This window comes from Papilio xuthus, unplaced genomic scaffold (assembly GCF_000836235.2).
Source record: "Papilio xuthus unplaced genomic scaffold, Pxut_1.1 DF824992.1, whole genome shotgun sequence".
In the NCBI taxonomy this organism is placed as follows: Eukaryota; Metazoa; Arthropoda; class Insecta; order Lepidoptera; family Papilionidae; genus Papilio; species Papilio xuthus.
In genome coordinates, this window is record NW_013533657.1 from 1,035,327 (window position 1) to 1,050,509 (window position 15,183).

Consider the following 15,183-nt stretch of genomic DNA (forward strand, 5'->3'; position numbering starts at 1 on the left):
AAGGTTTCTTGCTTATCCAGGTTATACTGTATTTCTATTCTTACTTGTTTTAGATATAATTTATTCTTATTTTACTATATTGCTTTTATGATAAATGCGAAAGTCTAGATGGATGTTTGTTATAAGTTATCTTAAGAATGACTGCATGGATCTCATTATAAGGCATAGATGTAGAACATAGTCTGCAAAGACTCATAGACTATTATTTTTTTTATTCCACACGGACAGAGTGACAGGCGATAGCTAGTACCAAAATAATTCCAATTAGATTAATATTAAATACTTTACATTTAAAATATGAATTAATACTTATTTAACATCCATATTTGTTGACGAAGACCGTTGTGCGTCATTTCAACCTTCGCGAGTACATTTCCTTTAAAATAATAGTGATAAAAATTATTATCTACATACAGTCTAGTCTTTGACAAGATTGTTTGTATACCATTAATCTTACTAATATTATAAACTAACTGTCGCCCGCGACTCCGTCCGCGTGGATATATAAGAAAAATTAATATACAGATAAGTTAAATAAAAAGCATCTCTTCAAGGCAAAATCCGAAAAATAAAAAGAATAAATAGTATCCTATGTCCGTCTCCTGGTTCTAAGTTACCTCCTTACCAATTTTCAAGCATATCGGTAAAGCCGTTCTTGAGTTATAAATAGTGTAACTAACACAACTTTCTTTTACATATATAGATAGATGTGAATGTTTAGATGGATGGATGGATGTTGAAAGATATCTCCGGAACGGCTGAATGGATCTCGCTGAAATTTGGCATAGATGTAGATCTGTATGGAAGGACAAATAATTAAGTTTTATCACTCCGCGCAGAGGGACGATGGACGACAGCTAGTAATTGTCATAAAAACGTTTCAAACAGCAAACAATTATTATTTACTTGTAATACAGATAATAAAATCTGGAGTATATGTTTGTTATATCGCAAAATTTATATTTTTCATGAATGTATTACTTATAATGAAAAACAAAATTTTGTTCGTCCGTCTGTCTGATTGTAAGTCAGCGTTTGTTCCGGACAATTTTCAATCTATACCTAGCGATAATCCTTTGATATTTTCCAAACAGATTTCTACAACAATTTAAATTCACATTCCTAAATCTTTCCTTCATCAATTAATTCAAGTCGAAAACAATTTTTTATCCACAACTAGCTGTCGCCGCCGACGCCGTCCGCGTGGAAAAAAAAACTTAATTAGTTTCCGGCAATTATTCGAATTTTTCTCACCTTTTAAACCTTCCCTAGATCTCCACGAACATTTCAAGACCAAGAATATAAGTCCGTTCAGTCGTTCTCGAGTTTTAGCGAGACTAACGAACAGCAATTGATTTTTATATATACACAGATAGATAAAGAAGATATGTTCAGACTAAATTAACACTTGGCTGTTTTGTTATAAAGATGATGTTAGTAAAAAATCTTATATGATTTCTTTTGTCGCCCAACAAGAAATTTTTATGACTTTTAGCGTTACAAGGGTTTGCCCACATAAATGCTAATCTCGTTATTTTTATTGCTTTTATATATTTTAGTTTACGATACATAGTAACAGCGACCGTTTATTATATAAACGAGAAAAACTGTCAAAAGATATTGCTAAAAAATCAGTTTAAATCGATATAAAATTGATAAATTGAAATATAAATCTTACTTCTAACTTAACTATTATAAATGCGAAAGTTTATAGATGGTTGTTAGAAGGTATCTCCAGAATAGCTTAACGGTTTTTGGTGGAATTTGTCTGGAAGAGCACATAGGCTATTAAAGTTTTCTATATTCCGAGGAGTCGTTCGTATGTACATACCTAACGTCATATATATTATACGTAATATTTCTTAAACAAGAAAAATGCAAAAGACAAATTTCTATTATTAAATATTATTTATAACCTCAATTAAAATCACAATGCGTAAATAACATTTTAAAAGATTTCCTGTTGCATTAATTATAAAAATTAACATTATAATATTCATTTTAATTCAATTTTCATTAAGAAAATAAAAAGAAAATTAATAAAATTAAAATTATAAAAATTTGAATTTATATTTTTTTACTAACGAAGATTTATAAAGATTAAATTGCAGTGTTTGTAACTAATATTAAAATAAAAAGAAACGAATTTCAACGTTTTTGTCTGTCCGAAAGACAGCGTTCGTTCCGGGTAATCTCTGCAAAGAGTGGACTGAACCAGGCCAGGAAGAATCTAATTAGAAGAACATATTTTCGGTTTATCAAACTATATCTAATATTGTTTTTATCTGCTTAAATAAAGGTCCTAGATTTTTTTCGAAATATGCATAATAGGCAATATTTATCCATCAAGACATCGTAATCTTATCTGTGCTAGGAACAGGCTCGTTAGCTGCAAGTCAACGCGCTTCTCTTCTAATCATGGAATAAGGAGGAGAAAGCGTACGTGTTATTCCATTGCAAGACTGTGTGATGGCTGGTTTCATCCTTTATAGATTATAGGTATTATTCATGATAGATAGATAGACTCATGCACGATCACTGAGATCACAGACGATGTAAAATCATATACGGCAAGTGTATAGGCATCATGTTAATGAACGCCCAAGTTATTGCACCAGAAATAATACAAAGAATATGTTTCCATAAATGTGTATGTACGCACGCTACGCAATCCTGATAAAAGAAAACCTAGATAGAACAAAACATGGTATGAAAGTAGTGTGGTACTGACCTGTTTTCTTTTGAGCGGTGCGTGCGTGTGCGCTGTGTCGCGGTCGCGCGCCGCCATGTCGTCCAGCAAGGCGCCGCACTTCTCCTGCTCCGCCTCCTCGTCCGCCACCAGCAGGAAGCGCCGCCAGCGCGCCGAGTCGAAGCCCCAGTGGCAGGTACGGTGCTCGGTGGCGTGCGAATGGCACACGAAGCGGCGCGGCCCGTACAGCGCGCGGCACTCGGCGCACTGCACCAGGCCCAGGGCGGGCGCGCACACGCCCCGCGCACCACCGAAGCACTCGTGGTAGACGCGGAAGCCGGGCAACTTGTGAGGGCGCGCGGCGGCCGGCGCGTGCAGCAGCGCAGCGCACAGCCGCTCCGCGTCCGTCTGTGTGATAAGGCCGCACGAGGGCGCCGAGCGCGGCAGCACACCCGTTGCCTTCAACTCGTGCAACTGCTCGCTCGTGCAGCGCGAGCAGTAAATCTGCAGCTCGTCGCACACGCGGTTGATCTGCTCAAGGCTGAAGTCCGTCAACACCGAGGTCAGGATCTGCGGCAGGCACAGCCGCCGCTCGCCGCCCACGCTGAAGCACGAGATGGGCTCGCCCTCCAGCAGCGTCTCGCCGCGCTCGCCCACCACCGGGTCGGGGGCGAGCAGCAAGGGCGGCGCGGCGGGCGCGCGGGGCACCGGGGCCGGCGGCGGGGCACGCGCGGGCGCGGTGGGCGTCCCGGCGCGGCCTCGCCCCGGGCCCTGCAGGCTGCGCGGCGCGCTCGCCTGGTACGTCTTCAGCACGGAGCTGATGTGCGGCGTCACTACATCCATGCTCGCTCGTGGCCGCTCGCGCGCATCTCCCGCGCCCTAGCGGGCGCCGGCCCGCGCGACTCGCTCCGCCCGCGGCGCGAACATGTCTGCCGCCGCCGCGCGACGCGCGACCCGACCGTCGCGACGGCCCGGCCGCGGCGTCCCCGCCCCGTCGCCCGACCGTGCAAAAATACGCGAACCGAATCTCACATAACTGTCGCCCGATCCTATTCCGAATCAATGCGGCGCACACTTCACTTCTCGATCCGTCGAAGAAATCCGATAGGAAAAATGCCGCAGCGTAGCCTTGTAAATAGCGAGCCGTAACGAGCTCGCGGCTGAGCCGAGGGCGTGGAGTCCGGCGACCGGCGACTGGCGACTGGCCGCAGTCGAAGCAGCAGACGGATGGCTCGGCTACTGAGAGTCTAGCCGGCGCCCCGCGCCCCGCGCCCCGCGCCCGCACGCCCCGCGCCGCGTCACGTGACCGACCTTCCCGTCAAAATATCCAGAATGGCGGCGCGAGCTGCGCCCAAAGAATAAAATTCACCATTTGTTACTAGGTTAAATAATAACTTTTCAGAGGATGATATTAATAACAATTTAAAGATTTTTAAAATAAGTTTTGTACAATTTGCAAAAAGTTATCATTATAAAAATTATAATTAGGTGAAGCTAAAACTTTGTGGCCCTTTGTAAGGAAATTGCACCAACGCATGTACGTGAAATTTGACATAGTTAAAGTTAACATGGAGATAGAGTGTGTTTTCAATAAAAAAATGAAGATGAATAAGGTCGAAAATCAACCAATGGGCGACCACTAGTTTTCTTAAACAATTTTAACTTTACAGAAAAAGAAGTGGCTACGACTTGGCATTATAGCCTCTTAGAGAAAAAGAAAACTTTTATAAAAATACGTGGTTGAATGAAAGTCGTATCTTTCTTTTAATCTTTGCAAACGCGACACGCGCGGGGCATCGAGGGGTGCGGGGGGAAGTGCTGCGGGACGCGGGGAGGGGCGGCTGCGTCTAGTGAGACCGTTCGCTCGCAGCTCCATGAAAAGTGCTTTTATCACTACCTCATTTAAAATTAGTACTTATCTCGTTTGAATATAGTTTGATTTGGAGTGTTCAACATTATTTTGCGAATGGCAGGTCACATCTTTTATTTGATTAGCAACTTTGTTGCATTGGTCTAAGGCTTATTTTCATTTATTCCTAAGGCATTTTCAGTAGGCAGCCTTTTTTTGGTTTAGTCACTTTTTAGGAGAGAAAATTAACTTATTTAAAGAATGAAATCAGAAGGAAATGCTTTTTAGTTTTTACCATTTATCTTCTGTCTTCATAAAGCGTACATCACTCACCATTCTTCTCTTGGGCCTGTGGCATTGTACACTTAGATTTGGGTCCTGGAGCTTGGGGATAGATATCTTCATACATCCTTGTGTTTCGTTTTTCTGCTAACTTTCCACAATGTGTTTAATTTATACCATAAAAGTAGGATTTAAAATATTAAATGTAATTTGCACCAAGTGATTAACAAAATGTTACTAATAATTCTGTGCGATATGACATTTGGTAACATCTGGGTTTGGAATATTGGCGGATCCGAGTGGCGGCGAAGGGCTAGGATAGGGATCATAGGTTAATTCACAAAAACTAATTTCTTATCGCCATTCCAATACTGAGTTCGCTATCGCCAATCTATTTCTTTAGATGGATTACAGATGGCGCTTTTATAAAAACAAAAACCGTAGTGATGAACATAACATTACAAAATAATGGAGTGTAGTCCAAGTGGAGGACAGTAAAGATTTTTTTCAATAATCAATTCAAATCCAAAAATAATAATAACAATGAAAACAAACATTTATTCACAGTTATCGATTAATTGAAAAAAAAAGTATTTTTAATCTGTAAGGAACTTCATTGATTGAAAGAATTCGAGTTGTCAGATGTCAAAGTTTACATTGAGCTTAGAGCGTACCTACTTCAAGTTTTTGCACAATAACTAGATTGAATGTCTCATGATTTGAGATAAACCAATAGGTACTAGCGTAATTACGATTTATCAACCATTAAAAACTAATAATTTGCAATAAAGTAAGTTCTTAGAAACAGTTAACTTTATGTTATACCTATTTATTTTTTATACCTACTTGGCGTAAAGTTCTCTTTGCTTGATAACTATATTATCTTTGTCTTGTTAATCACGTTTATTACAGAGTTTGATGGATCCGTGGGGCTGCGAAGTTGTAAGCGAGTCTAAAGTATCTGCATTTGAGGATAATTTCAAGCCCTCGGAAGTGTTCGAGAAACTGTCAGATTCCGCAGAGTATCTCGCTATTTTAGGTATAAAATATTATTAATTGTAGATAATATAGTTGTTTACTTTTAATTTAGGGTTATCATGGTTCAAATACAATTTAAATGTTACTTTGAATGTGTTGTTTGCTCAGTGTGTACATGTCTAATTTTGTGAGTTTAAATTACATACATAGTTTGCATAAGTCAATAAATTTATTTAACAGATCTTAAAATGCTTTATCTGTTATTATTCATGCTGTTTACTTTTAAAATTCTATTTAATTACTGTAATTAAATACTAATTGAAATGAAATGTTTTAATATGATTACAATCTATTTCCATAATTGTGTAAAATTGTTGTGTAATTGCAAACGGCATTAGTTTAACAATTTTTGTTTTATTTTTACAGAAAGAAAACTGAAGGCTGTCAGATCTAAGAACAAAGTTGTTGAGAACTTAGCTGCCTATAGAGCTGACTGTCTCAATCGTCTACTACGAGAAGGCTGCGACCTTGACCCTGTTATAGGAGACACTGAAGACGAGAAACTGCTCCAGGAGTAAAATAATTAGTTAATAATCTTGTAAGTAATAATGGCATCCTCATCATGTAGCATTGATCTGTCGGGGCCCACTTACTGCATTGTATCAGGGGCTTCGCAGGGTATCGGTCGAGCAATTGCTGCAGAAGTGGCAAAGCTGTTAGGGCCAAAGTCTCTTATGTTGCTATTAGCGCGTAAGGCTGATGAATTGGCCAAAACTGCTTCCATGTGCCAATCCGATAATGTCAAAGCCATCTACAAATCAATTGATTTGGGTAAAGCATCAACTAAAGAGATGAATGATGTTATCGTTAATTCTCTTGAAGGTTACAAAGTAACAGATTTTGCAACTTGTTTAATTTTCCATAATGTTGGCTCTCTGGGTAACTTGGCTATCGAGACGGCAAGAATCGAAGACTCAAATGAACTCGCACAATACTACGACCTTAATGTATTTAAGGTTATATCTTTGAATACGCAATTTTTAAAGATTTTTGAGGCTGTTGAGGACAGGATTATTATTGTTAATATAACATCGTTGTGCGCTATCAAGCCAATGAGTGGTATGGCTTATTACTGCAGTGGTAAAGCTGCTAGAGAGATGTATTTCAAGGTGCTTGCTGAAGAGAAGAAGCACATTAAGGTACTAAACTACTCCCCGGGGCCCGTAGAGACATCTATGATTGACTATGTATTAACTGAAGCAGTAAATGATAACCTAAGGGATGTATTTACATCATTCAAAAATCAGGGAGTTTTACTAAAGCCTGATATGACGGCTCGGAAATGTATGAAAGTACTCCAAGCTGGAAAGTTTACACCCGGAGAGCATGTTGATTATTTCGATGATGAATAAAGTAAAACTAATTTAACACATTTAATGCTTACCGCGGTTTGAAAGTGTAATATAATTGTAGAGCATTGAATGTGTTAAAACCCGACTTAATGATTCTCTTTAATCATCATGTTCTATGGCTTAGAAATTGTCTTTTAAATGTGCTATATAACTAACTTTGAATGTAATCATTTCTTATGCTTATTATATGTAACTAACATTCCTATATAAATTACTTAAGGCTTTACGGGTTCTTGAATTTTGGCTTGTAACATGTGGTAGATAATTCTCAATCAATCTCTTTACATTGATGTCATTTAATTTATGACTGTAAATTAAAAAAGTTGTTTAAAGAAAAAATTTTACATTATTGGAATTGTTCAAATTGTTTTCAAGTCAAAGTTTAACAATACCTATTTAATATGTAGTATTTAAAATATTCTATTCTTCATGTTTCAAATAGAAATTTGCGTGATCATGAATTCGATCTGTCGAAAGTCGCTAAAAAGAGTACAGATTCCAACAACAAAAAATGTTTGCTAAATTTTTTCACCTCAAGGCATTTTTAAAAACATTGAAAATCTGTTTTATTGACACTTCCTTTTTTCGATTTGACAGCTGTGACGTCACAATATGGCGACGGTTCATGCACATTGTTATTTGAAACGTAAATCTATGAATGCAATTCATATTTACAATAAAAACTTGCAAATCAATTGTGTTTTGTTTTTAATAACCCCTCTACATATTAACATTAAACCCTTTAATATGAGTTACATTCATATATTTTATCTTATTTACGTTATCTTTTCAACCTTCACCTTTATTTAATCTTTGAGTACCATTCCTATTGTATTAGAAGTTACGTCATATTGTATGATAAATAATTGTCGAGTAACCGTTGGTTTCTGAATTGAAATCTCTGTGTAAAACATATTGTCGTCCCTGTCTTACATCATCGACAAAACAGAGATAACAATATGTTTAAACCGTCAAATTTAAATTGATCAGTAGTTGTCACATATCTCGCCGGCTCTTAACTTCGCGCGAGTCACTGCGCTGAACACAATTTTGCAGTTAGCGGGATTTGGCGGAAAGGAATTGCGCAGCGCGCCAATGACCTTGGGCCGCCGAAATATTTGAAAAGCACTATATATTGACTAAATATTATAAAAAACCGTCGATGTTCACCTAGTTACAAAAGAAGGCGAAAGGCCATGCAGGTATTAAAAGACCACATACCTAAAGTACTATTCAAACAGTCGTAAAAATCTTGCTTTGACAATCCTTAAGTCATTTCACTCATAAGGATTTTCTTCAAGCCAAAATATACGTATAAATATAGCATTGGAAGGTATTCAGATTCAGTCGGAAGTATAACGAGGTGATCATCGACATCCATAGAATATAGTCACAAAAAAAACTTTACGTCTGTTTTCAAAGAGGTTATGGTTTCTTCCAGAAAATTCCACGATATCACAAAAAAAAATTGTATACATTTTTTTGGCAGTGACCAAATTAAGGTTAAAAATAGAAGAACGAGTAGAAAGAGAAAGAAGATACTCTACTCGATTTGAACTATAAATTGTATTGTCGTAGTGACGATGAGCGGTGGCAGGAAGAGTCTGTTCATGTTTCTGATGCGGCTGGCGTGGCGCTGCCGGTACAGTATGCCACTGCTGCTCAGCGGCACAGTGGCTCTGCTCGGACACGCCTGGATGTTCCAGATACGAGTCCACACAGTGCATAGACTGCATGAGAACGAGGTAATTGACTACGTCCAGTTAAAGTATAAAAAACTCCTATTACTAATGCTTCCTACAGCTTAGTTACCATCGGTTTCTGAGCGGATTCCGTTGATCTGTTTTAAAGATTAGCGTGCACAAACACACAGATATCACGACAGATCAGACAAACATATAATAATATCACATAATTGATTTTTACATATATAAATTTCTATTGTTTCCCAGTTGGCATATTACGATGAGCTGGGAGATCAGGATGACGAGGATGGCTCCTGGGAGACGGATTCCACGGACTCGTGGGAGACAATCGTTGAAGAAGTGGCTTACGGTTGATAGTAACATGATAGTTTTATTTCTTTCTTCATATCATGTGGTAACGTGCCAAATATATTTATAAGTATACTCATTATGTTCTGTTTATTAGTATTATTTGGTTATGTTTACGATACGTATTTTGTGATGATTTGCGTAATTCTAATATAAATGATGGATTAAGTTGACTTACTATTGGGTATTGAAAACGTATAGATTTATGATTGTAGATTAAAAAACATATTTAAAGAATTTTCCTATTTAAAAAACTTTAACAGTGGTAGAGCCCGCTTTAACATCTTCGCACGAATTGTCCCGGCTCGCTCGGTGAAATACCAAGACCACACAGAAGACAGGCGTCAAGTGGAAGCAATTCCAACTACAGTCTAATGAGTGTGCGACCCGGAGGCCTAATTTAGTCCTCTTTTCCTTCCCACTCTTTTTCTTATAAGGAAAGGATGGGAAGTGGAAGTGGACCTTCCGGATGAGAGGATGCATAGAAATGTTTTCTTTGTGCATCCTCTCCTCCGTCGATTAAAGGTAGGCAACGCATATGCAATTGCGTATGTCTATGGGCAACGGTCACTTCGCTATTTCAGCGATTTCAGATGGCCGCTCGCTCGTTTGCAACCTTATGATATAAAAAAAAAAAACTTCAAATCATTAACTATCTAGCCGGACTAATCGTGAGATTCTTAGACCAAAATTTCCTTGTTAAAATGATTTTTTATATCCAAAGACAGAGATGACATTATACAGAGATTTTGGTCTAAGAAACCAACGGTAAGTGAGTTATAAAAAAGAAAATTGGATTCGTCGTTGTTCTAACAATGACGTCATATTTGTTTTTTTTTGTATTTTTTTACAAGAACACTATTGGTGATGGTTTATAACATGCAAAATAATAAAATAATCAGTAATTACATTATTTAATTTAAATATTGTTATAATATACTGCTTTAAAAACAAATCCTAATTACACTAAGCGGATATTAAGCTGTAATTTTTACATGGTTCTGAATGGCTTCATTTTAATGTTCTTAGTTTTATTTCTTTAATTTGGGCTGTGTTATTAATTAAACGTAAAGTATATATGTGTTTTTTATTACTTTCTATATACTGCAAGTAAACTCAAAATTTACGTTTTGAATCCCGTAAATATTGACAGTCAAATTGCTGTTATAGAGGATGTTTCTGTTGGGCATTGACCTACCGGTCAAACAGTCCAATGGGAATATTTTTCAATTCCATAGATTTCTGATTTCTTCACTTACCCAATGTTACTTTGTCTAGATTTTTCGCCGATTGGTTATACTGCTGGGTTGTAGATAACTTAGCAAAAAACTCATCTTACAAAAATAAAACTGCCATGATCGGAAACGTCAACCTTTGATTATATTAAAATATTTTTTACATTTGTGCATTTACAGACCTTAAAAACCATGAAATTCCACGATACACTTTTATTTCACAGATAAGTGATGACCCACAGTAAAATGTACAAAAGTATACTATTTAAAAATAACCAACCCGCACTGGGCCAGCGTGTTTGACTAGTCACTAACTTAGGAAGGCTCCGAGCCCCTTAGTGAGGACGTATAGCGAGCTGATGAATAATATTTACAAAGGTTTTCATAAACTCGTTGATCCGTTAATCGTTAATTAACGAAGTTAATATTTTTGTTAACGGATCAACTTTTAAGTTAACTTCACAAAGTGTTAACGCTTATGTTAACTTCCGTTAAATTCAAATTTTTTAATCGTTAATTTACTCCGTTAATCGTTGATAATTCATGTTTGCGAAGAACGCGTGCAAGCGTGATACATATTATACAGGTCGTCTGGAAAAGACGTGAATAATAGGACAAAATCAATATGGAATTCTAGAACATTTTACTGCATTTTTACTTTTACACTTTATTTAATACGTGAGATGCAAATGCCACTAACATGACCTGACTCCGGGTTCAATTGGAATCATAATAACCAAGGGTGTACTACCACGTGGTACATAAATTAAAATTAAACTTTTGCCTGTTGGTGACAAAAATGATTTTTTAAACATAAAGGTAATAAATGAATGCGTATTTAATTCTTCCTTCTAGTTTTTTTACCTCTATCTCTAAGTCATAAAGTACTATTAGTTCCATAACGTTAACTTTTAACGATCAACTTGCGTTAAATTTTCAAGAATTTATCGATTAACGAAGTTAATTTTTCAATTAACGATTACCGAAGTTAATTTTTTGGATTAACTGTGCCCATATGTGACAATTTACTATTTTAATCTTTCTTTTGTGATGGTGTTGGCTGGTTGAATTTCAAATACAAGGAGACGAGCTGCTCCAGGAAAAGAAACAGGAGTACAGTCTGAGGCCCAAGTTTTGTGTACGTGGGCACAAAGCCCGACCACAACTTGAGGGGGCCTTCGTTCTTGATTACTTGTAGCAACACTTTCACTTGACTGGTAGGCACTGATGCGTTTTGTACCCTGTAAGAAACATAACATGAAAAGCGTCACGTCACAAAGTCACTTCACTAATAGAGGTTAGCCATCAGCTTAGCGAATTTATATTGCACCAAGGTCAAAAGACGACGCTGTCAACTCTACTCTCTCTAGCTCTGTCGGCGTGCATTGCCCATTTACCTGGTCTTAACGATATCGACTGGCAAGTACACGATGGTGGTGATGAGGCCTGAGATCATGGCGGCCGCGAAATGCAGCCCTATACCCTCGCCCATCACCGGCAGCAGCATTTCTCGCGCCTGTTACATGACAAATAGTTACTTCACATAAGACACTTATGTAGGCGAACCCATGTTTTACAAAATTATGCAGTCGTGGATATGAAATCGGATTTGCCGTTCGGCGCCTGAAAGGTCAAACTCTTCCAGCAATATATACGTATGTGATTTGCTTTCTTCGACTTATGCCGAATCTCACACAATTGATGAGAGCAATGGACTTTTTTATCGTTTAGGACAATCGTATAGCACACACCTGAGCGTATCCGCCTAGCTGCGCTGCATTGACGATAGCTGATCGGGTGACGGTTGAAGCAACGCCGCGGAAAAGTGCTAGAGGGCCCTCTTCACGCACGATCCTGTACACGATGTACAACTGTCATAATAAGCAAGACAAGTCTACTTAAACTACTGAACTGAACAAGATTTATCGGTGAGCGACTAGTTGTCAAGAGTAAGAGGATTGTAAATCAGTACTACCATTGTACTTAAAAGTAACATTGCTCTGTCTCAACATGGGACTTTCAAACAATAGCAGTACAACACTATTAACTGCTCTGCTTCACTACCCTCGTGAAAAACTACCTGGAGTATCATATTTCAGCTAACCTAAAGATAGCATCGATCACGTTCTTGTAATTCCTCCTCTTCTCCGGTGGCATTTGACCGTCGGCCGTCATCCGGATAAGCGCGATCTCCGCCGGGTTGCCTACCACGGCGCCCACGCTACCCGCCATCGAAGCCAGCGCCAGCTTGGCCACGAAGTTTGGGGTACCATAGTAACTGCAACAATATACATATTTACACATACCACAATTTTTTTAAAATAGAAATTAGAGACAAGAATTTGGAATCCGGCACACTTATCAGACGAAATTTGAAATGATTCCACTTGACGTCTTTCTTCTGTGTAGTCTCGGCATCGGCGAGCAGTCCCTTCGTATAATATTCTATACCATACTTTTTGTTACTTCCTTTATCGTAAAATGATTAATATTAACATATACCCTGCTCTTTTTATGTCATTTCACCATCAAAACATAACAACTTACCCTTTATAAAAGTCTAGAAGGGAATAAAAGCATCCCGTCCTGCCGGCGGTGTAGGTGGCTTGCCGGCACAGTGATGCGGACAGGCCGCTGTAAAATCCGAGGAAGCCTTCCTTGCGGATGATTCTCTGCACCACGGCTATCGTGGACAGTCTCACCTTAGGCCCCAGCAGCTGCATGCGTGTCTTCACCAGGTCAGCGGGATGCACCACGCTCGCGGCCATCATACTTATATTAAAAATATCAATAAACAGATTAAAAAACGGCCTGTAATATGGCCGCATCAACTACCTTCCCGTCTAAGTCTCGTAAAAATCGGTCCAGACGTTTCGGATATTACCCAAAAAAACGCGGCCTTATGTACAAGCCAGCAAGTATACCAGCCAGACAAAAATGTAATAATCATATGATTTTTTGATAGCACATACAGACACTCCAATTTTATCTTATAAATAAAATTCTCGTGTCACAATTTTCATTCCCATACTCTCTCTCGGCTTGGCCGATTCTCATGAAATTTTGTAAGCATATTGAGTAGGTCTGATAATCGGCCAACATCTAATGTTAATCCCGCGCGGACGGAGTCGCGGGCGACATTTAGTACATATGTATAGAGTCAGTTCTTCGAGGTCGATATTGTGACAAAATATTTCTTAGTGTGTTCAACAAAATTACAATAACACATTGCAAAATATGAATTAATTACTAATTAGTCAAACGGTAAGCTTTTCTTGTCACAACTGATTCAAAGATAACGAGACAAACAGACACATTAATAATTTTTTCAACTGTGAATGAAAAGATCTAAGAAACATGAAAAAAATTATTCAAATTCTCACGTACTTTTAGAATAATCTTATATCTTTAAATGAGCAATTCTTGTATATATGTGTGTATAATTGGAATCTCGAAATAGGCTCCAACGATTTTTATAAAATTTAGTATATAGGAGGTTTCGGGGGCGATCTAGCTAGGAATCATTTTTAGAAAATGTCATTTTATTCGTGTTTTATCGATAAACAACTTAAACATAAACTTAACTTTTTCTATCGGTAAGATCGACAAATATTATTCATATTTCATCATTTTATTAGTAAAGCGTACTTAAATATAATTTCCAAAAAAGACAGTAAAAAAAAAATACCGAGCAAAGCTCGGTCATCCAGGTACTTAAATATTATACAAGTATAGAAGAAATACATGAATAGACAAATGTGATTTCATCAAAAGATGTCTATTTGTCGGAAGAGTCGAAATATAAAATTAACCCAATCACTTTAAATAATCAATGATTAACTGAAATCAAATTGCAATAAAATTACAAGAAATAATTAATATAAAATAGATTTAAACAGGGAATAAAAAAGATATGACCGCTGATTGACGAACAGGGCGTTGAACTGAAAAGGACACATGTCTACCGACCCGTTACAATACTCTGCCTAAGCATTATAGAAGAAGAACGATGGATAAAGTTTGTTGTAAAATAAAACTTACCCACTGCATCCACCCAGGATAAAGTTAGCCCATCTGGGTATTTGTGGTTCAGCCATTTTTATTATAAAACATAACTCATTTTGTTCACATACTATATAGTGAGAAAATTCAATATTTTACAATTTTTCGTAACCATTTTCGGATGGTAACTGAGTACACTGCGTCGCGGTTCAAGACATTTTGTAACGCTGACATCGACACTCAAGTTGACGTATGTATTGTTTTTAACTTAACACATATTTATTACTTATCCGAGATGTCATGAAATATTCATTATCTTAGCAAATGTAGTTTGAAAGAGGTATTTTATAGTTAACATATTGTTTCCCAACACATGAACATAAAATTGATAATTTGTGCGTGAATATAAAATGTTTGCTATGCAATTACTTTTAAAACTAACGACCATAGATTTATGTTGAAGAAATAAATAAAATGAGTCATTTCAACCATTACAAGCTCCATATTAATATAAACATATAAGAAAGTAATTAGAAACAAATTAAATCGAAAATAAAAAATATAATAGTTTAATATTAGCCAAATTATATCCTTTATCTTTGCCTACCCCATAAGTTAACGGTCGTTAATGTTTTTTGTAAGAATAAATAGTCAGGTATGTTGTAAAATAAAACACATTTCT

At 37.5% G+C, this 15,183-nt stretch overlaps 3 protein-coding genes across 7 annotated transcripts in view; 1 reads left to right on the forward strand and 2 right to left on the reverse strand.

The window, feature by feature from the left end:
- The window catches only part of Snoo (Sno oncogene), a 51,758-nt gene extending 47,839 nt beyond the window's left edge, over nucleotides 1-3,919 (reverse strand). The window contains exon 1 of the mRNA XM_013324616.1: nucleotides 2,732-3,919. Coding sequence (XP_013180070.1) covers nucleotides 2,732-3,532 — 801 coding nt within the window. The 5' untranslated portion in view covers nucleotides 3,533-3,919. The remainder of the gene's footprint in view (nucleotides 1-2,731) is intronic.
- A 1,536-nt stretch (nucleotides 3,920-5,455) lies between these two features.
- Sptr (Sepiapterin reductase) lies at nucleotides 5,456-9,538 on the forward strand. 5 transcript variants are annotated; one of them, XR_001228384.1, is made up of 5 exons: nucleotides 5,456-5,610; nucleotides 5,733-5,859; nucleotides 6,225-6,396; nucleotides 8,789-8,955; nucleotides 9,163-9,538. XR_001228384.1 is itself a non-coding variant. In XM_013324694.1 (3 exons), the coding sequence occupies exon 3, from the start codon at nucleotides 6,407-6,409 to the stop codon at nucleotides 7,208-7,210; it is 804 nt and encodes a 267-aa protein (XP_013180148.1). In that variant the 5' UTR covers nucleotides 5,459-5,610; nucleotides 5,733-5,859; nucleotides 6,225-6,406; the 3' UTR covers nucleotides 7,211-7,905. The 5 variants fall into 5 exon arrangements, 4 of the variants coding, with proteins under 4 accessions (XP_013180148.1, XP_013180150.1, XP_013180149.1 ...); XM_013324694.1 differs by lacking the exons at nucleotides 8,789-8,955; nucleotides 9,163-9,538 and having other exon boundaries at nucleotides 5,459-5,610; nucleotides 6,225-7,905; XM_013324696.1 differs by lacking the exons at nucleotides 8,789-8,955; nucleotides 9,163-9,538 and having other exon boundaries at nucleotides 5,459-5,610; nucleotides 6,225-6,409.
- A 638-nt stretch (nucleotides 9,539-10,176) lies between these two features.
- Nucleotides 10,177-15,050, reverse strand: LOC106126896 (mitochondrial 2-oxoglutarate/malate carrier protein-like). Its single transcript, XM_013324804.1, has 6 exons — nucleotides 14,541-15,050; nucleotides 13,047-13,271; nucleotides 12,604-12,777; nucleotides 12,251-12,353; nucleotides 11,897-12,015; nucleotides 10,177-11,740 (listed from the first exon to the last, which is right to left on the reverse strand). The coding sequence occupies exons 1-6, from the start codon at nucleotides 14,594-14,596 to the stop codon at nucleotides 11,533-11,535; spliced, it is 885 nt and encodes a 294-aa protein (XP_013180258.1). The 5' UTR covers nucleotides 14,597-15,050; the 3' UTR covers nucleotides 10,177-11,532.
- Between the last annotated feature and the right edge of the window lie 133 nt (nucleotides 15,051-15,183).

Coding starts and splice junctions, on each gene's coding strand:
- Sptr (XM_013324694.1), top strand. CDS start 6,407: ATGGCATCCTCATCATGTAGCATTGATCTGTCGGGGCCCACTTACTGC.
- LOC106126896 (XM_013324804.1), bottom strand. CDS start 14,596: ATGGCTGAACCACAAATACCCAGATGGGCTAACTTTATCCTGGGTGGA. Junction 13,272..14,540: donor ATCCTGGGTGGATGCAGTGG/GTAAGTTTTATT, acceptor TTTTAATATAAG/TATGATGGCCGCGAGCGTGG. Junction 12,778..13,046: donor CTTCTAGACTTTTATAAAGG/GTAAGTTGTTAT, acceptor ATATTGTTGCAG/TTACTATGGTACCCCAAACT.